The sequence below is a fragment of the Alexandromys fortis genome, unplaced genomic scaffold (genome assembly GCF_014885135.2).
Source record: "Alexandromys fortis isolate MF-2015 unplaced genomic scaffold, M_Fortis_MF-2015_v1.1 scaffold_109, whole genome shotgun sequence".
NCBI classification, from domain to species: domain Eukaryota; kingdom Metazoa; phylum Chordata; class Mammalia; order Rodentia; family Cricetidae; genus Alexandromys; species Alexandromys fortis.
In genome coordinates this window covers 2,095,800-2,122,187 of record NW_026068005.1, presented here as the reverse complement: position 1 = coordinate 2,122,187, position 26,388 = coordinate 2,095,800, and the positions used below count along the sequence as shown (strand labels likewise).

The 26,388-nt window shown below is 42.1% G+C and overlaps 1 protein-coding gene across 5 annotated transcripts in view; it reads right to left on the bottom strand.

The window, feature by feature from the left end:
• Nckap5 (NCK associated protein 5) overlaps positions 1–26,388 on the bottom strand; it is an 820,785-nt gene that overhangs the window by 295,315 nt on the left and 499,082 nt on the right. For all 5 annotated transcript variants that reach the window (XM_050161478.1, XM_050161479.1, XM_050161480.1 and 2 more), the window contains one exon: positions 22,714–22,863. In XM_050161478.1, coding sequence (XP_050017435.1) covers positions 22,714–22,863 — 150 coding nt within the window. The remainder of the gene's footprint in view (positions 1–22,713; positions 22,864–26,388) is intronic.

The following is a 26,388-nucleotide window of genomic DNA, read 5'->3' as shown; positions in this document are numbered from 1 at the left end:
AGAGTTGGTTCTTCCAAAAAAAAAAATAATAATAGCCGGGTGGTGGTAGTTATCCCAGCACTCAGGAGACAGAGGCAGACGGATCTCTGTGAGTTCGAGGCCAGCCTGGTCTACAAGAGCTAGTTCCAGGACAGGTCCAAAAGCTACAGAGAAACCCTATCTCGAAAAACCAAAAAAAAAAAAAAAAAAGAGTTGTTTCTTTGAAAAAAATCACGATATAACAAAGCTTTATTGAAATTAATTAAAAGTCCGAGAAAGCATACACAAAATTTTAAAGATTAGAAATGTAAAGGAAACATAACAAAAGACAATGAAGAAATCTAGAACATCATAAGGGCATACTTGAAACGCCTGTTTTCCAGCAAACAGGAAATTCTCAAAGAAATAGATAATTTTCTCAATACATTCCATTTAACTAAGTTAAATTAATATCAAGTAAGCAATTTAAACAGACCTATAACCCTTGGTGTATAAAAAAGCAGACATTAAAGTCTCCCAACCAATGCCAAAGGTCAGATGGTTTTCGTATTGAATTCTACCAGATTTTCTAAGAAGAGTTAATGGCAATACTCCTCAAATTACTCGACAGAATAGAAACAGAAAGAACATTGCCAAAACAGTTTTATGAGGCCACAGTTACCCTGATACCCAAACCACATAAAGACAAAATAAAGAAAGAGAATTACAGACCAATTTGCCTTATAAACATAGATACAAAAATTCTCAATAAAATATATGTAAACAAAATCTAATAACACATCAGAAAGATCATCCAACATGATAAAGTAGGCTTCATCTAAGAGATGCAGAGATGGTTCAATATATAATAATTAATAAATATAATCAATCACATAAATAAACTGACAGACAAAAAGCACATGATCATCTCCTTAAATGCAGAAAGGCATTTGACAAAATCCAGCACCTCTTCATGACTCATGATAAAAGTACTGGAGAGATTAGGGATACAAGAGACATACCTCAATGTAATAAAGGCAATTTACGGTAAGCCTATGGCCAACATCAATGTAAATAGAAAGAAGCTCAAAGCAATTCCACTATAGGCAGGAATAAGATAAGGTTATCCACTCTGTCGAATCCATTCAGTTTTGCGTTTGAAGTCTTAGCTAGAGCAATAAAACAACTGAAGGAGATGAAGAGGATACAAATATGAAAGGAAGAAGTAAAGTATCTTTATTTGAAAGTTATGTGACAGTGTATAATAGTGAGCTATAAATTTCACCATGAAATTCCTACAGCTCATAAACACTTCCAGCAATGTAGTTGGATACAAAATTAACTCACAAAAATCAGTAGCTCTTATACTAATGACAAACAGAAACAAATCAGGGAAACAACACCTTCTACAAAAACCTCAAATAATACTAAATATCTTGGGATAACTCTAACCAAGCAAGTGAAAGACCTGTATGATAAAAACTTCAAGTCTTTGAAGAAAAAAAAATCAAAGAACATATCAGAGGATGGAAAGATGTCCTATGCTCATAGAGCAGTAGGATTAATATAGTAAAATTGGCCATCCTACCAAAAGCAACCTACAGATTTCAATGCAATCTTCATCAAAATCCCAACACAATAGTTCATAGATAATGAAAGAACTTTTAGCTTTATATGTAAACACACACACACACTCACTCAGGTATAATAAAAGAATGACAGGAGGTATCACTATCCCTGATTTCAAATTGCACTACAGAGTTATAGTAATAAAAGAGTATGTTAGTGGCACAAAACAAAGAAAAATAAATAAATTGGATTGAAGACCTAATGTAAACCCACACACAATGGACACCTGATTTTTGATTTAAAAAAATCTAGAAACACACACTGGGAAAAAAAATCCAACAAAACAAACAAGCAAACAAACCAACCTAGCATCTTTAATGATGGTTCTGGTCAAAATGGTTGTCAGCATGTAGAGGAATCCAAATAGACCCATAGTTATCGCCCAAAACTCTACTCCAGATGGATGAAAGACCTCAACATAGAACCAGATACAATGAGCCTGATAGAAGAGAAAGTAGGGAATAGCCTTGAACTCACTGGTTGAAGAAAAGACTTTCTGAACAGAACACTGTTAACATGAAGCTGAAAAGCTTCTGCAAGGTAAAGGACACCTTCATTTGGACAAAGCAGGAGCGTACAGAATGGGAATTTTTTTTTACCATCTAATAATGGGCTAATATTCAAAATATAAAGAACTCACAAAACCAGGCGTCAGGAAAACAAATAACCCAATTAAAAATGAGGTACTGATAAACAGAATTAAAACTAAAATAGCTGAGAAACATTTAAAGAAGTGTTCAACATCCTTAGCCATCAAGGAAATACAAATAAAAATTACTTTGAAATTACATCTTACACCTATCAGAATGTCAAGATCAACAAAAAAAGTGACAGCTCATGCTGGCAAGGGTGTGAAAAGGACAATAACATTCACTTGCTGGTGGGGTACAAACTTTCGTTGTCACTATGGAAATCAGTGTGATGGTTCCTCAGGAAGATGGGAATCAATCTACCTCAAGATCTAGTTGTGCCACTTTGGGCATATACCCAAAAGATACTTCATCCTACCAGAGACACCTGCTCAACCATGCTCATTTCTGCTCCATTTATAATAGCCAGAAATTAGAAGGACTCTAGATGTCCATCAACAGAAGAATGGATAAAGAAAATGAGGTAAATTTCATGCAGTAGAATATTAGTTGTTCAAAACCAAAATCATAAAATTTGTAGGTAAATGGATAGAAGTAGAAAAAAAAATAATCTCTGATGGAGTGAGGTAATCCAGACAAAAACAGACAAACGTGGTGTGTATTCTACTATACGTGGATATTAGCTGCTAATTCAATGATAAACAAGCTATAATCTGTACCATCACAAAGGCACTTTATAGGACAAGGGAATAGGAGGTGCAGAAAGATCTTGTTAGGAGTGGGAAATTGGTTCAATATGGACTGATGATGGTGGTTGGAACATGAGGATCATGTAGGGAGGTAGAGTGGAGATGGGGTTGAGGAAAGGAATATAGGGTGAGACATATAAAATTAAGGGTCATTTAAGGGGTAGTATAGAAACTTAAAACAGAGAATAGATGTCCAGGGACCTAGGGTGAAAGCAAACACTACAGTTCTAAATAAACGCTTCAATAACTGACTCCCAGTGACATTCTGCTCGACTCAGCCATCATCAGAAAAACTTCCTCCTGCAGTAGGCGGGAACAGTGACCCGCAGCCAGACATTATGCAGACTGAGAGAACTTGGAACACTCAGCCATAAACGGGATGTCTTCATCAAATCCCTCCTTTCAGGGATCAGGAAATACCTGTAGAGTGCTTAAGATCCAGAGAAGAACACCAAGAAAACAAGGCCCTATAAATCACCATGATCAAAGCTCATTTGAACTCACAGAGACCGAGGCACCATGCATAGGGCCAGCTGGGATTTGCCCACATCCTTTCTGTATGTATTACGGCTCCCAGTTTTGTGTTTTTATGGGATTTCTGAGTATGAGAATAACTGGATCTCTGACTCTTGTGCCTTCTCTTGGGCACTTTTCCTTCTGCTTTTCTTGCTCAACTCCAATGTGATAGTTTTTATTTTACCTTATCTTTTATGTAATATCCCTTGGAAGCCCATTTGTTTTCTAGTGAGGGACAGAAAGGGAGTGGGTGGGAGGGGAGGTGGGGAAGAACTGGAAGGAGTAGAGGAGGGGAAACTTTAATCAGAACATATGTGAAAAATATATTTTCAATAAAAGGGAAAAAGCAAGAAGGAAATGTAAGTAGTGGATATAATCATTCTGGATACCTGTATGAAATTCTCAAGAATAATGAAAAAATTAAATTATATTTAAAAATAAAATATTAAGCAAGTAAGAAAGAAAGAAAGAAAGAAAGAAATAAAAACAAACAAAATGTCCACCTGTTCACTACTATACCTCTGTCCACAGATTATAACTTTTTAAACTGACTTTTGAAAAGTCTTCTTTTGAGATTGGGAGAGAGCTAGTTCATGATCCACATGTAATGATCAGATAATCCATTCAAGTATTTCTCCAAAACCATATCCTCAGTGATGATGCAACTGTGCATCTGGCTGCTATCAAATGGGTTCAGTATTAATTGACTTATTATCCTGATTATATTCAACATAAGGTTATTAATCCTATTATAACAATCCAGGACCACAGTGCCTCCTCCACTCTCTGATGAGCCCTGAAGCTCTTCCACCTTTTAACAAGGCCCTGGGGAGCAGTCCCCAGCCACTGAGCACGAGCAAGGCTGTAAGTGGGTCCATCTCAAGAATTTACATTCATCTCATGGAATTCCTAGACCCAGCTTTTGGGAGCTGCAGGAGCCTGTTTGTCTTCTTATATGAAAATCTCATAAAATAAAACTGTAGGGGAAATTCTGGCTTTCTGAGGAGCCGATTTTATCCTATGGTTTAGAAGTTAGAAGTCTCGGCAAATCATACGCTACATACCTGAGTTGCTTCTCATTTTAAACTGTACCTCCCACCCCCATTGGGGACAGCATCCTCTAAATAAATTCATCGTATTTTTTTTTCTTTTGAGAGAGAGAGATTACCAAAACCAATTTGACTTTGGCTGTGGGCAACTAAAAAGTGAAGGAAGAAGAAAAACCCGAACAGCATTAAGAAAGTCATAGGAAATGATACTTTTCGTGTTCTTCTGAAAGATCTTGTGGGTTGTGACCACAGGCCAGATGGAGGTGAACAAAAGGCCTTGGCCTCCAGGGATAAGATCCAAACTTTAGAAACTGCTCGTGCTCCCGGATTTCCTCTGTGAGTGCATGGTTGTGCATGGCTGAGATGCTAGGCTTCCCCAGCCACAGGGGCTTGTCCCAGGCTGCTCCTCCTCTAGAAGCCCAGCGGGAACCTGCTTTCCAGGAGAGCTACTGTGGGAACAGAGGTTCTGAAGGAGTGACTACTGAACTGCAAAGAGGCGGGTGTGTACCGTGAGGAACACGGTTGGATTACAGAACTGGGTTGCCACGTTAAATGTACACATACAAATGGGGAAGAGGCACGGAGGCCTAAGACTGTGATCCCAGGGCTGAGGAGACGTACTAGAGGTTCACTGTACTTCATCTGAGCTGAATCAGTGAGCCCGTTGTTAAGTGATGGATCCTGTCTCAAAAATGAAGCAGAGGGGCTGGCTAGCTGGCTCTGTGTAACGGCAATTGCTGGCAAGTCTGACAAGGGAACCAGGTCTCATAAGATCTCCTCTGATCTCCATACACAGACAGAGGCACATATGTACCCTTGCATCCAGCTACACATAAATAAACAGCAAACATTCAACAACAACAACAACAAAATCAGGAGTCTAGTACAGACTGTTCTTTCCCTGAAGAGACCCCTCTACTATGTGACCCCAGTAACTGTAATCTCTCTTTCCAAAAGCGAGTGCTGGGTACCATAATAAACAGGTTCCATCAGGAAAGCGGGATGCCACTACCAGGCTTGTGGGGTATTTACATTTGCAGAGTTAAAGGCATAGATCCACAAAAGAAATGCAAAGGTTCTGAAACAGCTGTAATTTCTCAATCAAACACGGTGGGATCCCAGCAATATAACAGCTTGAGTTTATGGTCTAGGCCCCTGCCACATCCAAGCTTTAGATTCCCTGGTCTATTGTAGTATGTCAGACACACTGCTCTGGGAAGGGAAGAAAACCCATCTACTTAACCACTCCCTCGGCAGTGAGTCCCAGGAGCCTCGACTGGAGGGGGCGGGGAAAATGTCCTCAGAAGGTTGCTTTCCAAAGCCTGCCATGATGCATCTGCACACTGAAGAACTATGGGGCAACTTTGTCCTTGACGTGGCCTGGAAGCTGATGCCTTTATGTCAAGGTTTGTTCTGGACCTAGTCCTCTATGCCTCCTCTTGCCACAGCGTTATAACATTTCCTTGTGGCAAACTCTGAGATCTAATTGGATCCTACAACTCTTTATCCTGGACTGCCCATCAATCATTGTGGGTGGGGGCACTGTAAATATGTGTGTGTGTGTGCGTGTGTGTGCGTGTGGCAGCCAAAAGTTAAGTTCAGTTTTTCTTCCATACCTTTACACATTTATATTACTTTTTACTTTGTGTGTGTGTGCATGTTATGTCTGTACGGATGCTCTTGTGTGCAGTGTGGATACATGTGTGTCATAGCTGCATGTATGTATTTCAGAGGTCAAACTCAGACATTGATCCTCATCTTCCAGAGTGAAATTAGGACTCTTTCTTGTTCACCACTGTGAATGGCAGGCATCCAGGAATTCTCTTGTATCTATTTCTCCTTTTGCCGTACACATGCTGGTATTGCAAACATGAACTACCATATCCAGCTTTATGTTGGTTCTGGGGATCTGGAACTCAGACTCCCATGCAGAAGCAGCAAGGGCTTTCCTAACTGCGCTACAGCCCAGCCCCACCTCATTGTCTGAGACCGGGTCTCTAACTGAACCCAGAGCTCATAGATTTGGCTAGATTGGCTGACCAGCAAGTTCCAGCTATCCTCCTGTTTCTGCTTCTCAGTTGCTGAGATTTTTAAGTCTACACCAATACTAGCCTTTTAGTTGGTTTCTAGGGATTCAAACTCAGACCCTCATGTTTTCAAGAAAACACTTTGACAACTGAGCTATCACTTAAGTCTGTCCTACTGGATTTTGTTCATTTGTCTTTTGTTGCTATTGTTCCTTGCGTTATGTTTGCATATTTTATTCATGACACTTCGGTAAATTACTTATAAGAGTCTCTTCATGTACAGCTCAGGCATCACTAGACAAAGGGAACTAAGATTTTGGGGCTTCATTTCCATTACATTCAAGATATAGGAGCCTTTATTGGACTTTATGGGGTAAGGATTAAAATGTCTAATTAGCTGTATCTAAGCAAACAGGCCTTTTGATCAATCAAGCCAGCCAGCTTTCCATTTCTGACATCAAAATTTATACTCTGTGGGTAAAAAAAAATCCTCCGCTACATCACATTAAACCAACACACAATTAACAACACTTTGTTCTAATTATCTCTGGGCACAATTAATGTTGGCCTCATGGTTCATTTTTCTTCTTTGATAGCTCTTCGAATATTCATGGAGACTAATCCTTGATGCATTGGCCTTTTGGAAGATCTGGGGCTTTCTCGCAAGCTCCCACACAAATCTGAGCTTGGCAAAGAAACTTATTTATGCAGATCAGTTCTTGACATATTGGCTTTTTTTAATAGCTGAGGTAGTTCTAACAAGCTCCCCCGCACAGATCTGGGCTTGGCAATGCAATATAGCCAGAGTTCCCCTAACACCTTGGCCTGGCTCACACTGAGAAGTTTTTCCCTTCTCTCAGCAGTTGGTCGTAACTGATAAAAGGTTATATTTTGATTGAACAAGCTTCTAGGAGTTGGAGGGCAAAAGAACTTTTGTAAAACGGGAGTGCAGGAGCTAACAAAACCCAAGGGAGGAGGATCCTTCAGGTGTTATCAGAAAACTGAAACCACAGTCTACAGGCTCAACTCCTTTACATCAATCGGGAGACACAGGCAGAAAGGAAATGAGTGCTGACCAAAGGCTCTTGGCGATTGGTACAACTGCAGCTAACGCGGAAACATATGTGCTTTTCGTTTCTTTGTTTTTGTGGCTGCCAAAGGAATTCCTTTCAAAAGCGAGTGACTACCTGAGCTTGGAGCCAGAAGCATTTGCTGCCCTGCTCGGAACTATGCGGAGCCTCATGGTGGCCTGTTCACCTGGACATGTTTTCTAAGCTCAGTGGATAACAGTGCCTGCCCAGCGTACAGGGAAAAAGCACTGAATAAGCCAGGTGTTAGAGTGCAAGGTTATATTCCCAACACTTAAGTAGTAGAGGCAGAGGGGTCTCCTTCAAGGTTGTTCTCAGTGAGTTACAGGTCAGTCTGGGCTATGAGTCTTGTCTCAAAAAGGAGTGCAGGCTGAAGGCCCTATGGGAACTCCAGAGGCTGGTAGATTTAAAAACAAACAAACAAAAAAACTTTCTACTCCTACTCCGCTATAGTAGTTTGAATATGATTGGCCCCCATAAGCACATAGGGAATGGTACTACTGGGAAGTGTGGCCTTGTTGGAGGAAGTGTGTTGTGCCAGTGTGAGGGTGGATTCTGACATGCAGACTACTTCCTATTGCCTCAGAGTCAAGATGTAGGGTTTCAGCTCCTTCTCCAGCATCATGTCTACCCACATGCTGCCATGTCCCACTATGATTATATTGGACTGGATCTCTGAAAACATAAGCCTCCCCAATTAAATGTTTTTCTTTATAAGAGTTTCCATTGTCATGGTATTTCTTCATAGCAATAGGAACACTAACTAAGACAACTGGTTAGAAATTTGACTAGACCACTCTCAGTTTTGAAATGAAGCAAGGCTAGCTCTGTGTATTTTGGGTGGATGGCAGTGCCACACACTCACACAGAGCAGGAAGACACGCCTTTTGGCCACCTGACTAGCCACAGGCACCCCAGGCACTCCATACCTGTACCAATGCCTACTTGAGGCTGCTTCAGAGTTTTCTGCTCAAGGAGGAGACTGTTTCAGCTGTCCCCCTGACCACTCCCCAGAAAAAATGGCAAGAAGGCCAAGCTCATTGTTCAGATAGCACTTTCTTACTGCTTCATAGTCTCTAAGAATCCACTTATCATGTCTTTGCTGATGACATGATGAACCTTCTGTGCACATTTTTATATATTTAATTTTAATGTGCACTAGCTTTATTATTCTAATTGTTATACATTTTCCTTCCCCCTAGCCTGTGAGTGCTTCAAGGACAATAAAAATGTTTTGTGGTCTTCTGTAACTGCACCCCCTCGCAAAACTCAGATCTATAAATGCTCGACAAATAAAGGGAAAGGGCTGCAGACTGGGGTGTGATAACACAGTTAGGAGCTAAAGAAAGGAGAAGGGAGGATATCTAAGCTGCAACTCACCTTGGGATTGACTTAAAGAAATCTGTGGATATGAATGTATATATGCTTTCATGTGTGTACAGATGTGTGTGCTTGTATGTACAGATACATGCTTGCGTGTGTGTGTATGTGTGTGTGTGTGATAGCTTACAGGCTAGAGTTTAATGTCATGTTTGAGGTAATTATGACAATTAAATAAACCAAAAGAGTTTTTCAAATCATGCAGTTGGTGGGTCTGTCTATTGAGATCAAAGAAATATATCTCTTTCCCTGGTAATGTTGACTGGGTGCTTTGCTGGTCATCAGATGTCAAAAGTCTGCATGAGATAGGCCTTAGGCCAGAGAACCACAGAACTGGGGATGGCTGCAGCATCCTGACAGGCTGCATTCCATGCCTGGGTACAGTTTTTCCTATAGAAATTCTATTGCATGACCTTTCTTCCCATTGCTCAAGGCTGGAACTAAGGGGAGCTGTTATGATTTCTCATTGAGAGGCTCTAAATAGACTCTCTTCAAGGCAATAAGAATTGTCAGCACTACTAAGTTCCTGTAAGCATTTAGATCTCTGAAATAATTTCAGCAGACCCATGGCTGACTCTCCCATCCCTGCTGTGTGTGTGTATGCGTGCAGATGCATGCGTAAACATGCATGTGTGTTTGTACGCATGTGTGTGCATGTGTGTGTGTGCTTGTGTGAACTTGTTTGTAGGACACAGGACCACCTCAGTTGTCAGTCTTCAACTGCAGGTACTCCTTAAGCATTGCCCATTTTTGAAACATAGTTTCTCACTGACCTGGATCTCACTGATTAGGCAAGGCTGACCAGTAAGCCTCCAAGATTCGCTTGTCTCTATCCTACCACTGCAAAAATTTTAAACTTATGCCACCACATCCACATCTTTTACTTGGGTCCTGGGATCAAACTCAAGACCTCAAGCTCAAAAGACAGGCACTTCACAGATTCATCAATCTTGAGTCCATGTTTTCTGTTATTGTATCTCAAAGGTGTGTTGGGCCTAATCTGTGTGCCCTTCATCAATATGATTGCTGATTTTGGAGCTCCATTGATTCTTGAACAAACCTCGCTGACCCTTTGTACAACTGCTTCAAATAAAGAAAACCAGTGTTATTAAATACTCCATTCCCTAGGCCAGTGTGATGGCTCCAAGATTTGAATTTGATTCCTAGGTTTCACATTGTAAAGGAGTTGACAGGCTCCTACAAGTCATCTGACTTCCATATGCAGGCTATGACACATATATGCACACACATACACATACAAACAAGTATAATAGAATTTAAAAAGATAAAATACTCAATTGAAAGCCATACACACACACACACACACACACACACACACAGATTTATACTCCAAAGGTGTTTATTACATCATAATGTTATAGCTAGACAATGACAGTATAATATAATGTTTTAGTGACCAGAAGGAAGCTAAATATACGAGAAGGGTACTAAAAATTGATTAACTTTCTATTTAACCATTTTATTGCATTTTTGAAAGATTTTAAACAGGGGAAAATAACTTTGGTATGTTACATGTCAATATCATTCAGAAAAATATCATAATTCTTTGACTAATAAAATACAGTGACCACAAGAGAAGATTGGGAATGTGGCAATGTGTCAAAAGCAAGCCAGTTCTGGTTGGTTTACAGTTGTCTATCAATATCCAATGGTGTTGATGAAGTAATATGGAATATTCCTCACAGGCTCATATGCTTGAACAATTGGTGTCTAGTTTGGAGCTCTGTTTGGAAAAATTATGGAATATTTAGTAGACAGCTTTGCTGAAGGAAGTATGTCTTTGGGGTCAAGCATGGAGGTTTTAAAGCCTGGCCCTACTCTCTGTTCTGTCTGCCTGTCTGTCTGTCTGTCTGCCTCCTACATGAGGGTGACATGTAATCTGCACATGACCATCAAGTCAACCTTATGCTGCTGCTGCACACACCCCCTACCATGCTGGAATGTAAGCAACCCTCTGCAACTTTAGCCAGAATTAACCATTGCTTTCCTAACTTGCTTTAGGTCAAGCTACTCTTGCAAGTGATAGAAAAGTAACTGGTAAATAGGGAATGGTCCCAGAAAACCCTGGGGATACCAGAAGTTACAGATGCTGGAGTCTTATTTCAAATGACATGGAAGCACATATAGCCTACACATGTTCTCTCCAAAACTGTACTGTGTGTACGTGTGTGTATACAGCACGTATGTGTTCCTGTGGGTATGTACATGTGTGCATGCACATGCTGTATTTGGAGTCTGGTCATCAGAATATTGTTTCTTCCATTATTGTTCTTATTCATTTTTGAGACATTGTCTCCAACTGAACATGGAGTTCACTCAGTTAGATTGGGCAGGAAGCCCCAGGGATCTGCCTCCACATCCCCAGCACTGAGTCAAGACATACATGCTGCCATGTCTAGCTTATTACGTTGATTCTGGGGATCCAAACTCAGGTCCCCAAGCTTGTACAGCAAACACTTTACTTACTGAACTACCTTCTGGTTCCTCCCATATTTTCAGTCATGTCTAGATCACTTGCAATAGCCAGTTCAGTAGGAAGCACTTTGTAAATTGTTGCTACACTGTATCACCTCAGGAAGAGTTTGAGGCAAACATCTGTACCTGTTCAACAGGGATGCAGAATTTTCAGTGCATCATTGCGTGGCTATGAGAGGAAGATTGTAATCATTTATTTCCTCTCAAGTTTCTCATAATGTGACTTCAACACTTCTACAGTCAGAAAACAGCTAATGCGAAGTTACATACTCACATACAATATGATTTTTTCTCTAATTAGAAGTCTCTTTACCCAAAAGAAGCTTTTATCTTTAAACCCACTTTAGTGCTGTTGCTAGGTGACTCACAGTTGGATGCAAATTAATCAGGCGATAGATACGCGCCTTATACCCCAAGAAGAGATGTGTGATGTCACCTGTCAGCATATTGTCACAGAACTTAAAGATGAAAAAGAAACAATAGTGGGTTTTTACTGAGATGGCCCCTGGCAGCTGCTTGAGAACTCTTCAGTTTATTGCTTAGGAGAGTGTAGGAATGAAAGTGGGAGAAAGAACAGGGTCACTACTTACAGAAAACCAGAAGTGGGCTTTTCCTCCTCATCAAGAAGCTCAAAAAAACTTAGGGATATACACAGCCATCAGACACTTAAAAGCATGCTAGGGCCTGAAGAGAAGGCTCAGAAGGTTAAGCACTTGTGCAAAGTGCAAACATCCAATTTCAAATTTCCAGAAATCATGTAAAAACAGACCCAATCATGTATGTATGTCTGCAATGTCAGCATTCCTATGGCAAAAGAAGAAGCAGAAAAGCCCCTGGAAATTTGCAGGCCAGTTTTCTTGATAAACATGTGCTGTGGAACAGTGGTCTTGTACCCTGTAAAGATTTGTCCCTTGTTAATAAAATGCTGATTGGCCAGTAGCCAGGAAGGAAGTATAGGTAGGGCAACCAGAACAGGAGATTTCTGGGAAAAGGAAAGGCTCAGTCTTCAGTTGTCGCCCAGATGCAGAGGAAGCAAGATAACAATGCCTCACTGAGAAAGGTACCAAGCCACATGGCTAATACAGACAAGAATTATGGGGTAATGTAAGATGTAAGAATTAGCTAATAAGAAAGTCTGAGCTAATAGGCCAACCAGTTTATAATTAATATAGGTCTCTGTGTCTTTCTTTGGGACTGTTGTGTGGGACAGGAACCTCTCTCAACAAACATGCCTGTCTCAAACAAAGTAAAAGAACAGAAGGTGAGGAGGGACACAGAGTTCATTTTCTGACCTCCCCATGCACATGGTGGCACGTACATATCAGCATACACACTTTCTCTCTCTCTCTCTCTCTCTCTCTCTCTCTCTCTCTCTCTCTCTCTCTCTTCTCTCTCTCTTTTTTCTCTCTCACACAAACACACACATTCTCTCTCTCACACACACACAAACACACACATTTTCTCTCTCACACACAAATACACACATTCTCTCTCTCTCACACACACAATATTCTAAAAGAAAATTCACTTATTTAACTATTTATTGGTTTATTGTAGTTACCTGAGAGAATGCTCCCTATGTAGCTCAGGCTAGCTTCAAACTCTTGATCCTTCTGTCTGAGCCTTAGGAGTCCTGGGATTTACAGATATGCCCATGGTGTTCTTGAATACAAGCAGTCCGCAGTGTCTCAGACTTACTGGCTCTGGGCATGCATAGAAGTAGGTTCTGAATATAGACTTGAGGGCTCAGGGCACATTTACTGCATCCAGGGGTGAAGGAAAATAGGTACAAAGGGGGGCATCTATTTAAGCCATTTCAATAAACCGTCACACTCAAAGTCTTCCCAGTGTGTCTCTTGGTAGTCCATGTGAGAGATGCCTGGCCCACACTGTGGGGAAGAGAAACCCAGGTATTTAAACCAGGGTTTTGGGAAGTCTGCCTCCTTCCTGGTCCCTTGCTTCCTATTTGGTCCTTCTGCACTTGCCTGGTTCTTTTCCTCATTTCTCATATACTATGACCCAGCCATGAACCCTCATTGCATGTCAACCCCATGCTTAAAGGATTTCATCCTCCAGACTCCTGAGCCTCATGACTGTCTCGACTTTAAAAAGTTACATAGCTCCAGGTATCTTGTTATAGCAACAGAAAATGTTCTCAAGCAAAGCTGTTATTTATGGCTCTCAATCTTGGCTGCGCATCTGAAACACAGGCAGAGTTTTAAAAGGATACAGGTGTTTGGTTTCCGTCATAGACTTAGAGAATTAAGATTTCCTGAGGTATATTTTAGGCATTTGACTTTTCAAAAAGCTGTGTTTCTGGCCCAGTTCCACCCTTTCTGCCTGCTTGCGTATTTCACTTCTACATCGGTGTTGAGGACTCTACGCTGTCACCTCTGACCTTTCCATTGTATCACCTCCCCCACTAGCTCACCCCACATTTTAAAAGGGGTAGATCTGTGTCATAGCTCCATGTCTGACCTACCACATCCACTCTATTTCAGAGGAACTGTCAAAGGAGCCACTAAGAGCCAGGGTGATGGCTCAGCAGTGAAGGAATTGTTATCCAAACACAAGGACCTGAGTTTGGACCATAAAAGAGGCCAGGTGTAATTGAGGGCATGCAACTCCACTTCTGCAGTGTTAGAGAAAAGAGAGTTCATTTGCCAGCCCGCTTAGACAGACAGGAAATTTCCAGAAGCCGTGAGAAATCCTGCCTCCAGAAACGTTGATTGCACCTGAGGACCAACACCTAAGCAACCTCACAATTCAGACGCCTCCTACCCATATAAATGCCAGGCTGGCATGAAGGTAAGCCTAGAATCTCAGAGCTGTTGGTGTGCAGACAGGAGCAGTCATAGTTCTTACTGCCAGGCTGTCTAGCTGAATGCCTGAGCCACGAGTTCAGGAGAGACCCTCTTTCAAAAAATATGAAGGAGAGAAATAGAGGAAGACACTAGATGTCAACCTGTGACCTCTATACACATATACACACATGACACACAAACAGACACTGTGCTGGTTTTAAATGTCACCCTGATACAATATGGTGGTTTGAAAGAAAATGGTTCCCATAGGGTGTGGCCCTATTAGGAGGGGTGGCCTTGTTGGAGGAAGTGTGTCACTGTAGGGGGTGGGCTTTGAGGTCTCTTCTGCTCAAGCTATGCCCAGTGTGGACGCAGACTCCTTTTGCTGCCTGTGGATCTCTCATCTCCTTCTCCAGCACCATGTCTGCCTGCACACTGCCATGCTTCCAGCCATAATGGTAATGGACTGAGCCTCTGAAGTGTAAACCAACCCCAGTTAAATGTTTTCCTTTATAAGAGTTGCCACGCTCATGCTGTCTCTTCACATTATGAAAACCCTAATGAAGACACAAACTCTAATCGGCCAGGAAGAACGTCTTAGTGAAGAACTATCTAGACTAAGCTGGCCTGTGGGCAGATCTGTGAGGAACTGCCTTGATTGCTGATCGAGATGGGGAGAGTTGAGAAAGCGGTGTGACTACGAGGAAGCAAGGGTGAATATGCTGTTAGTAGTTGTTTATTTTGCTCTTGACGGTGGATGTGATATGACTAACTTCTGGAGTTCTTACCTTAGCTACCACAAAATAAGGGACTGTGACCTGAAACTGCCAGCCAAATAAGCCCTCCTCTCCCTATAGTGCTGTTGCTCAGGGTGTTTCATAACCACAACAGAAATGAACCTTATACACATGCTCTCCCACCTTTTCCTTCTGAGTCACTGTAATAAGACACCATGGTTATAAAGATAGAGGCTTGCTATGAAGAAGAGAGTCAACCCTGGACTTTGTTTCTTCTCTTAAGACTGCCTTTCTTCTTTAGGTTCTCTGACACCTCACTCATTTTCACTACCTACCCTTACACAGGATTATTTGCTGTCTTTTTCTGATCTCTGCACATTTCCTAATGTACAGGCTCCCCTGGGCTCTTCCTTGGCCCTCCTTGCATCCACCGGCACACATCTCAAGTGACTTAATTTGGTACCACCCTGCAGAATGTCACCTATATGCTGATGACCCTCATATCCATTTGTGCAGCCTTAACCTCAACCTTGGGTAACATTGTCACCTGATTGCCGAACATGTGTGTCAATGTGGACCATGCAAGCTGATAGTTAGAACATCATTTCCCATGAGCCACCTCTCTTTCAAGGCTGGCCTCTTTCTGTTATGACGTTACTCTCAGAAGTGAAGGATGAAATAATCTAAAATCATTCTTGATTTTCCAGCGCCCCTCATACACTACATCCACTCCATTAGTAATCCTTGTGGGTTTCCCTGTGGTTGTAGACACGTGTGCTTCTGCATAAGGATTTTACATAGTTCTGGAGATACGAACTCATTTCATCAGGTTTGTGTAGCAAGTGTCCTTACCCCACGAGCTATCTTCTCAGCTTCTGGATGGCTTTAGCACATGTTCCACTCCCACATTAATAAAAGCCCACTTGGAATTTCCTAAGGAGACTAGAAAATAAGGTGGGCACAGAAGAGCCCGTCAGACTCAGACCTCCAATCCCACGGCTCTCTGTGCGGTGCTGGTAAGAACTGAACAAGTAAGAACTTTCACAGACAAACCTATAGGAATTTCTGGCCATAGTCCTGACTTGTGCTCCCATAAAGCTGCAAGCTTTCTCCAGCCATGCAGGTGCTTTCTCTATCCTTACAGACACTACTTTCTACAGTGTTGGTCTTCCCGATGCTTGTCGAGCTATCCCCTGCTTATTATTCATATTGCCTTTTAGTGGCCTGATACTCTGGGGTTCCTGGGAAGCTAAATGCCTGTCACTCCTGTCTCATACTCTTTCCTGTGGATTATTTATTTTTTCTCATTTGGAGCCACTTATGTGTCCATTAATTTATTTTCTTATTACTTAAGTACGTACTTCCTGTCTCTGTCCTCTGAGGTGGGAACCATAAGCACTGACCTCCCTAGGGTTGAGAACAGCATTTGACCCATTGAGATTATTCAGGGCATAGATTAAGTATGAGTTCCATAAATAACTGTGATGTACAGTTAGCTTTGACTATTTTAAACTACCCAATTTTAAACAGAATCACTTATTAACAAAAACCTATGCTTAGCACTTTAATTGTCAAACTTTCACAGAAAGGTATAATTGGGTAGAAAAGACTGTTATTCACCTTAACGGATTTAATTGTCATACTTTTCTGCACAAAATAAATCATTCCTATGAGAGGCCAGGTTCTTCTAACCTTGAGGCCACAGCCGAGACAGCAGCATGTCAACGGGGGCTCAGAACTCGTGAGTGTCCTCAGATTGACTCTGCTCTTGGCTGGAGTCTGGGAATCGGAGGCTGTAGGAGGTGAGAATAAGTATGGGGATGTCTATCTTGACATGTCGTCTTGTGAGAGGTTTGTCTAGAGTGGTGAGGAGGGCTGTTGGCACTGAAGCATGAGGTCTAGAGGTGAGAAAACCATGCATAGCAAGAAAATGCTTCAGGAGCAAACCCAGAGGTTAAGTTGAATACTCCAAGAAGAGACCATGCTAGACCCGAGATGTAGCCAAGGGACTTCAGAGAGTAAGTAGAAAAGGATCCTGTAATAAACTCCACAGAGTGGGGTTTAAGGAAGAAATCCTCCCACAAGTGAGGTACCACAGCATAACTTAGAAGGCTTTGTGAGTTTCTTGCCAAGTAAAGACAGCAATCCTTTGGCTTCAGAGATGCTCTACCGGTTAAGTGCTTGCCATGGCATGAAGACGTGAGCTCAGTCCCCAGAACCCATATAGAATATCCTGACTTGGTGCCTCACATCTGGAATCTCAGTGCTGGGAAGGGGGAGACAGGAGCCTCCTTGGCCTTGCTGACCAGCCAGATTAGCTGAATTGATGAGCTCTGGGTTCACTGAGATGGTCTGTCTCGAAATCAAAGGTGGATTAAAGAAAGACCCAACTTTACACACTCACAACTATACACACATACACAGTAGTAAAGGCAGGCAGGCAGATATGCATGCATGCAGGAAGGCAGGTATGTATGCATGCATGCATGCAGGAAGGCAGGCAGGCAAACAGGTAAGCAGTACTTGAGATGGCAGCCTTGGGATCTCAAACTCTTAAATTGAAGACTCGTATCTGCATACCCAAACACTAAAGGGCATGTGCATGGGGTTCTTTTAGCTCTGGAACACAGACACAAAACTACCAAATAGTCTCTCTAGCATGTGTCTGGGAGCCTATACAATATTTCCACAACCTACTGGGGCCAGAGGATTTACTAGGGTCTGAGCTTCCTCTCCATGGTACATGCAAATGACTCAACACAGCCACCAGGCTGAGAAAGATGCAGAAGGAGAATATATGCCTCTGTATCCACATGCTGTTTGGCAGCTGCCTCTGGGCTTTTCTGGAATAAGAGAATTGTCCCTTTAGCAAGACCCCTTGAGGAGCCCTGTAAGGACATGGAGGGAACCAGAGAAATAAGCCACACAGAGAACTGGCTGGAGCAGGTGGGAATGGGGACACAACTGGTCTTGCTTTGTGATAGGGGCAACTGAGGCTGTGGGACTGATAAGCATGGGCAGAAGGAGACCTCTTAAGGTATTTACCAAGGGGGAGCAGTTCCACACAAGGCTGGTGCTGGGCAAAGCCATGGAAATGAAAGCTGAAAGCCAGCGGGACCCAGCAGAGAAAAGACTATGGAGAGTACAGTACCAGGGAAGTTGGGTGTCCTAAACATTCGTCAGGTGAGGGTGGGGATGGAGTGCCTGTGTAGCAGGCGAATAGAGAGGGCACGGAGAGAGAGGTACTTACGTTAACCTATGAAAGAAGCCAGTTGGCAGAGACTGGAGGATGCTCCCCACCTGGGCTACATCTCTGTGAGAGAAGCATGCTCAGACAAGCATGGGAGAAGCTGGTACGGTGGAAATGGCTCACCGGGGCTCGCCATCTCTTGGCTGAGCCTCTTAGAGTGTCTCACCTGTCCTAGCTCCATTCTCATGAGTACCTTCATCTAATAAACTGTCTCTGCTGCTTTCAGGTGTCTGTGGTCCAAGTCTTTGCTCTAGGACACAAGAGTCTTTGAACCTCAGTGTACAGCCTGGGGACTCTGACCCGCACATTGAAGGAGTGGGCCCATACTCAATTACCAAAGTCAGGTGCGACTCTGATATGACCCGGGTGGCTGCCAAAGGTAAACTGTTTAAAAAATCATAGGTAGCATTTTAGACATGTGTGTCACATCAGTCAGAAGTGTAATGCTAGCAGGTCATCCAGAGTCTACTTCACACCTCCTTGGGACTTGTCTGGAATCCCTGGTGGTTTTCTTCCTGTTTTTAAAAAAAACAGTGTGTGTGTGTGTGTGTGTGTGTGTGTGTCTGTGTGTGCATGTGTGTGTGTGTCTGTCTGTCTGTCTCTCTGTGTCTTTGTGTGTGTGTGTGCGCGAATGCATGTGTGAGTGTGTATGGTCATGTCTGTACCATGGCACTCATATGAGCATATAGAGTCAGAGGACAACCTGAAGGGATCTGTCTCTCCTTCTGCCATGTGGGTTTTGGGGATAGAAGTCAAATCCTCATACTTGGAAGCAAACACCTCTGTCTTCTGAGCTATCTCACTGGCCCAGGACAGTCTGCTTCCTGTTCCCTCTCCTTCCTATCATATTAGACCCAGATTAAAGCATACACATACGGTTGCTCAAGAAACACACTGGTGGGAAACATTCTTTTCTATTCTAACACCCATATTGCCAACGTATCTAGATTCCTTCTGGAAAATTTCCCCACAGACTCCCCAAAGAAGATTTTGCTAAAAATGCTGCAACAGACATGGGTGCTTGCGGCTAGTTCTAGAAAAATGAGCAATTTATTTAACCACAACATTTTTAACGTATGCAAATGACTCAATAAACATAGCACATGAAATACAATTTAAAATTCCATAGTATATGAGATTCATATAAAACCCAATTGCATGAAAATAAAAGATGTCACAGACCTGGGTGTGATGCAGATCTGCAATGCTAGCTTTCAGGGGGTGGAGCCAAGAATATCAAGGGATCAAGGAAGCCCTAGAGAGATTTCAAAGCTGGATTACCTAAAAGCCTAGCTCAAACCCCCTCCCCTAAATTTATACCATTAAGGAGATAATGGGGATCAGTGAGAAGGCTCAGTGGGTGAGAGTTCTTGCTGACAAGCCTGACAATCTGAATGTAATTCCCAGAACCAACACAGTAAAAGGGGAGAACCAATTCCCACAGGTGCCCTTTGAACTAAACACATGTGCTTCTCTTGTGCGCCTACACACATGAAACAAATAAATATTGTTTAATAAAATCACACATTCATCAAAAAGTCAGATAGTGAGATCAAGGAAAAAGTACTGAGTTAAAAAAATATGAAACAAAGAATTTAAAAATAAATAGTCACTCTTCAGCTCCAGCAATTCAATTCAGGAAATAAAAAAAAAAAAAAACATTATGAATTGAAGCTATGGGGACTAATGGCACAAAACATTAATTATTGCATCTGAATAATATTGGATGAAAGAGTTGTTGCCCAATATGTAATGATCTCTTGGAAGGGAAAAACTACACACACACACACCTTGAGTTGAAGAATTTGATGCCCAAGATATTCCAAACACCTCTTAGCTTGATTAAATAAAATGCCCTTCACAAAGTTCTGCCTGACAATGAGAGGGATTGAAAACAATTTCTTTGTAATCATTAAGTAAGAACTAACAACAAAAGTACATGTAATATCAACTCATTCCTGTTGAATCTAGTTAATTATGGGGTTTCTCAACACTCTTGGATGGAATCTTCTTTTCCCCCCAAGAATGTTTCCTAAGTGGTTTTAAAACTCTACCAAGGTATGAGAGTTCCTGGAGACACAGTTGATCCCTGCCCCCTCCTCTATCAGGGGATCCAGATGTTTCCCTAGTCAATGGTTCTAACACATTTTCCTGGGCTCTAAAACATCCATTTTCAAGAATGTCTATGTGGAGTATCCAAGTTTTTTTAACCACAGTTTTGTATTAATTATCTTATTCAGCTAAACAATGAGCACCTGACTAAGAAATAGGCAATAACCTTGGAGCAGATTAGTACATGTGATGGTTAGCTTTACATTTCAATGTGATACAACCTAGAATTACCTGGGAAGAGACTTCAGTGAGTAACTATCTGGACTGGGTTGGCCTATGGGCCTGTCTGTGGGGATTGTCTTAATTATTAATGTTAACTGATGTGGGAAAACTCAGCCCACTTTGGGTGTCACTATTCCCTGGTCTGGAGGCCTAGACTGTATCAGAGTAGAGAAATCGATCTGAGCACAAGCAAGGAGGCAAGCGAGTAAGCATGCATTCATTTCTCTGCTCTTGAAGGTAGATGTGATGTGACTATCTGTTTAAAGCTCCTGTCTTGACTTCCCTGCAATTATGAACTGATACCTGGGGTTTGTAAGCTGAAATAAATCCCTTAAGTTGCTTTTTTTTCTCAGGCATTTTTATTGCAGCAACAGGGATGAAACTAGAACATAGAAGGGACCAAGAATAAGTGAACTTCAGAAATAATAAGCGGTTTAATCTCCACTGCTTTTCAGTAAGGCTGTGTACTATTATTATCTTCATTTATCCAAGTGAGGAAAGAAAAACGGAAAGAGATTAGGTGACTCTGAAGTTTTTTAAAATAATAAAGCAGAGAGTAAGTATTCAAATAAAATCCTGAGACTCTGGCTCAAGTGCCCATGGCCTTAAGGAACTCAGAATCTCACGGACACTGCTCTTAATAAAGGATGCCAGGGCTCTGAGCCAGGGCTGTGGACATCAGGGAGGAAGCAGGCCACAGGCTTCTTTTCCTGGTTATGCATATCATAAAACTATTCCAGATTTGTGGGCACTACAGTAGAACTATGCTTTTATTATAATTCCTTTGTTTTTGTTTTGTTTTGTGGCAGATTCTTGTGTAACCCAGGTCATCCTGGAACTCACTTTGTAATCAAAGATGATCTTGAATTCCTGATCCTCCTGCTTCAACTCTTGGTTGCTGAGATTTCAAGTCTATACCACCATGTCCCATTTTATGTAATGCTAAGGAGGGAACTCGGAGCCTCCACTGCTGATAGGCAAGCACATTAGCTACATCCCTAGACTGTATTTTTCGTTGATGGTGTTCTAATTTTGTTTCCTGTTCTAAGACAAAATGCCCTGATAGAGACAAAACTTAGAGGAGAAAAGGATTTACAACCTACAATCCAGATTATGTTTTACAAATGTGGGTACATTACAGTGGAAGGGACAGGGAAAATGGAATGTGAACAGAGTCATAGTCAGAGTCAAGAGCAGAGGGATAATGCATGTATGGCCTGTACTCAGCTCTAGCTCCATATTCTTACACAGTTCAGGAACTCCTATCTAGGGAATGGTGCCACTCATAGTGGACTGGGTCCTTCCAGATCAAACACGGCAATCAAGATAATTTCTGACATCCATGTCCAAGTGCAGCCAAATGGAAACAATCCCTCATGTATCTCTCTTCCCAAACAATCCTCTGGGCTGGATCAAGTTAGTACCCTCACTTAAGTCTCAAATATCCCCACTTAGGTCTCAAATACCTCTAACAAGAGCAATTAAGCAAAGTCTTCTTTGATGACGGCTAGGAGAGCTGAGGAAAGTACAATTAAGGTGGCATAAAGGTCTCAAAGTTACAGAGCATCTGGTACATTCAGACTGTGTGTTGGAGAGCTGGGTGCATCCAGATCTGCAAAGATCCCACAACTTGGCGCAGATTCTCTCTCTGCATGTACTTTACATGCTGATATCTATACATGCCTTTTTTTTTTCTTAAGGAAATGGGTCTACCAAAATTACTACAAAAATCTGTATGTAAACACCTACACACCTTTCGCAACCATTTTACATTGTTTGCTTACTCATTCACCCAATGCTTCCATATTATGCGGTATTGCGAAAAGGAAGCCAAGTGTTCCACAGGCCCTGCCTAAAGTGCTCGCAGTTTCAGATACTAGTGTTGGGAAGCAAGTTGTGGTGCTCTTTTGAAGGCCATACAGCAGGACTTACTGAGTCAAGACCCTTCTAATGCGGTGAATTTTAATTGTGTGCACTGTTGACGAAGGGATCCTAATGGCGGACAGATCACCCATCTGGGAGAACTAAGAAAGCAAGACTGAAACTCACAGTCAGCACCAGCACCAGCAGGTTTTGCTCTCAGTGGGTAGATCATGGGTGCCTTACCTCCAGGGCCTTCAGTCTCTTCAAGAGCAGCCTGGTGTTTTCCTTTCCCTCATCGGTACTGCTGCTTTCACTTCTTGAGTCTTCATCTACCGCTGAATGGAGGTCAGCCAGCTCTTCGTGGTGTTTTCTCTCTTCCTCCGACACTCTTTCCTGAAGCCCAAAAGAAAATTTCTGTTTTCAATAATCTACAGATGGAACACGGCAGAAATCCCAAGTGAGATGCCTGAATTGGACTCTGTTGCTTCCTAGCCCTTTCCTGGGCTGAGGTAGAAAAGAATTTGTAAAACAAGAAGAGTGGTGTTGATATCAGAGAGCACAGGAGACTTGTATGCTGTGTGTGAGCGTATGTGCACATGCAAGGGTCCACATGTGTGCACCCGGGCCCATGTGTGTGTATGCAAGAGGTAGGCCAGAAAGACATTCGGGGGAATAGTCCTTAAATGCCACCATTTTGACTGTTTTCATGACAGGGATTCTCACCAGTCTAGACCTCACCAAGTAAGCAAGGCTAGATGACAGCAAGCCTTGACCTGGGGATGTGTCTGTCCCCACATCCCCAGTGCTGGGACTGAAACATACGCCACCATGCCTAAACGTGTTATACGAGTCCTGTGGGCTGAACTCAGGTTGTCATGCTTGCATATCAAGTACTTTGTTAACTGTACTGTCTTTCCAGCTCTACATCAGAAGATGTTTTGTGTGTGGGTTTTTTTGTTTGTTTGTTTGTCTTCCCCCACCTAGATTCTAGTATGGTAAAGTCACTGGGCCCACCATGTCTGAAGATGCATGTTGCCTGCCAAGCTGGAGAAGCTACAGAGCCAGTCAAGCTTTGGGCACAGTCACATGGTTAATCAATTTGTATCATCACAGTACAATCCAGGTATAAACAGCAAATAATATATCCATCTTGATGTCTTCATTTGTGAAAGGCAAAGAGAATTATGAAACTCAATGTACATACAACTAATTAACTGATTTAAGGAAAAATAAATATACAATATTGAAATGTTGATTTCAGATTTTATATTCCATTTTTTGGTGTATGACATACATGCATATGTGCATTTTTTCATTTGTGTGTGGGCAGATGAATATGTGTGGTATGAACATATGTATGCATGCATTAATGCATGTATGCGGAGGACTGAGGTTGGTGGTAGAAAGATTTGTATATCACTCCTCTACCTTATTCACTGAGACAGTATCTCTCAGTCAGAATAATAGGTTATCCATATGATTCATCTCTATAACCAGCTTGATCTGGGGGTCCCTTGTCTCTGTGTTTCAAGACTGCAATTACAGGCAGACTTGCATATCAATGTGGCATTTACATGGGGTCTTGGGATACAAACTTGAGTCTTTATGTCTGCAGGGCAAGTGTATGCACTGCTGAGCTGTCTTTCCAGCCAGGTGGAATTCTGTGCTCAAACCAGATAGTTACTCCAGCCACGAATAACCTAATTTCTAAGGACTCTTGTGTTCTGCTTCTAACACTTCAGAATTTGTTGTACAGCCTTGAGGCAGACATAAAATGTTTTTTGTCTTGTCTTGCCTCCCTGTTGGAAGCTCCACACTCCACCTTGTCTCTGACAGCTTTTTGGAAGCTGAGAAGTGCTAATTCGAGACTCTCATGTAGCTCTTGCTTTCAAGGGGAAAATATACATCAAGAGACTATCATACAATGGGCGACAGAGATGGCTGAGTGGGTAAAAGTGCTTGCTGCCCAAGTAGGAGGACCCGAGTTCAGGTCCCCATAAGTCAAGTTAAAGTCAGACGCAATCTCATGTGTTTATATTCCCAGCATTCCTACAATGAGATGGGAGGCAGAGGCATGAGAATCCAGGGGAGCAAGCAGGCCACTTAGCCTGGCATATACAACAGTAAACAAGAGATCCTATCCCAAACAAGGCGAAAGGTTAGCTTCAACAATCCAAAGTGTCTTTTGTCTCTGTCACGTGCAACTTTACTTATACATATGAACACAAGACATGCATTCCATACAATTACACAAAAGGATGAAAAAGAGAGTACCATATGAACAATATTCCATCTGTTGTGGCATCACCAAGGCTCTGAGTCACATACAAGGTGAAATCATGCAATTTAATGCCCAGCACACACTGCGGTAATCTTGGCTCTGGTGTAGCAGATTGCTAACCACCTGACCCGGAATGGATTATCCATACGGACAGATTTCTTTATATTCAGCACTAAATTAAGATCATTCATAAAGATAGAAGTCAAACACAATAACCTCTGCCTTTAAGGGACTCGTGCTATCTATTTAGAAGGAAGCAACACTGGAGGAGGCACAGGTTCTCAAACTACATTCACCTAGGTGCTCTCAAGGATCCATAATACTTCAATTTTGAAAATGCATTATGAAGTATCTAAAGGTATAACTTATAGTAGATATGCTTATAAGGCATATATGTCTATATGTATAGCATCCATGTACATAATTCACTTATCCAGTAGGTTGGCCCATGTTGTTTTGTGGAGACTTCTGAATATAATTTTAGCTGTGATTTCTGCATATAATAAATACACAGTGAATTATGAAAGGGATAGCACCTGGCTGGGGAGATGACTCAGTCTGTAAAATGTTTGCCTTGCAAATACATGCACCTAAGTTCCATTCCTAGAGTCACACAGAAAAAAAAATCTAGTATGTTGGCACCTGGGATCCTAGCACAAATAATAAGTGTTTGATTCTATAGTTATAAACAAAACAAAGTAAAAAGGCAATTCCTCATACCTGATGTGAGATTGTCCTCAACAAACAAGCACACACTTGAATCAATATGCTCACATGCACACACGTGCACACACACACAGACACACAGCATTGATGGTTAGAAACAGTGTGAAGATGTGTTCACTTCCACAGGAGATGTGAATTCTGCTCAGATAAGTACTAGGGCAATTTAAGTTACACACAGCGAGGGAACAAAGCCATGGGTCCTAAGCACTATTTCTAAAGCATTACTACCGGCCAGACTTCCAAACCCATGGGAAGGCACAGAAGTGTACACATTTGTTAACCACTCAGTGCTGTAGCTGAAGCAATCCCCATGCATCTCTTTTATGACTGAGCATCACAGGAGCAGGGAGAAGGCTCAGCACATAAAGGATGCTACCACCAAGTCCAGCCACCTGAGTTCATTCTCCAGGACCCACATGGTTGAAGAGGAGAACCACCTCTCACAAGTTGTCTTCTAACTTTCATGTGTGTCCTGTGGGATGCATATGTCTGGGCACGTGCGTGCGTGCGCGTGCACGCACGCGCGCGCGCGCACACACACACACACACACACACACACACACACACACACACACACACTGTTAGGACTTTACAGTTAACTAAAAGAAACAAAAAACACCGGCATGGTACGTAAAGCACACACACACACAAACCTTAGAATGTGACAGGCATAGTCCAGATCTACCCTTTAGCAGCTCAGTAAGTGATCTTGGGCTACTTAGGTTGACTAAGTCTTGAGTTTTTTGTCGGTTTTTTTGTTTGTGTTCTTTTGCCCCCTAAATAAGACTGTTAGCATGCACATATGCATAGGTAGCCACTCTCATTATTCACAGTAGCCGTGTTCCAGAATGTTGTCATGAACACTCAATTAGCATGTACTGAATTTCATCGCTAGAGTTCCACCTGGATTC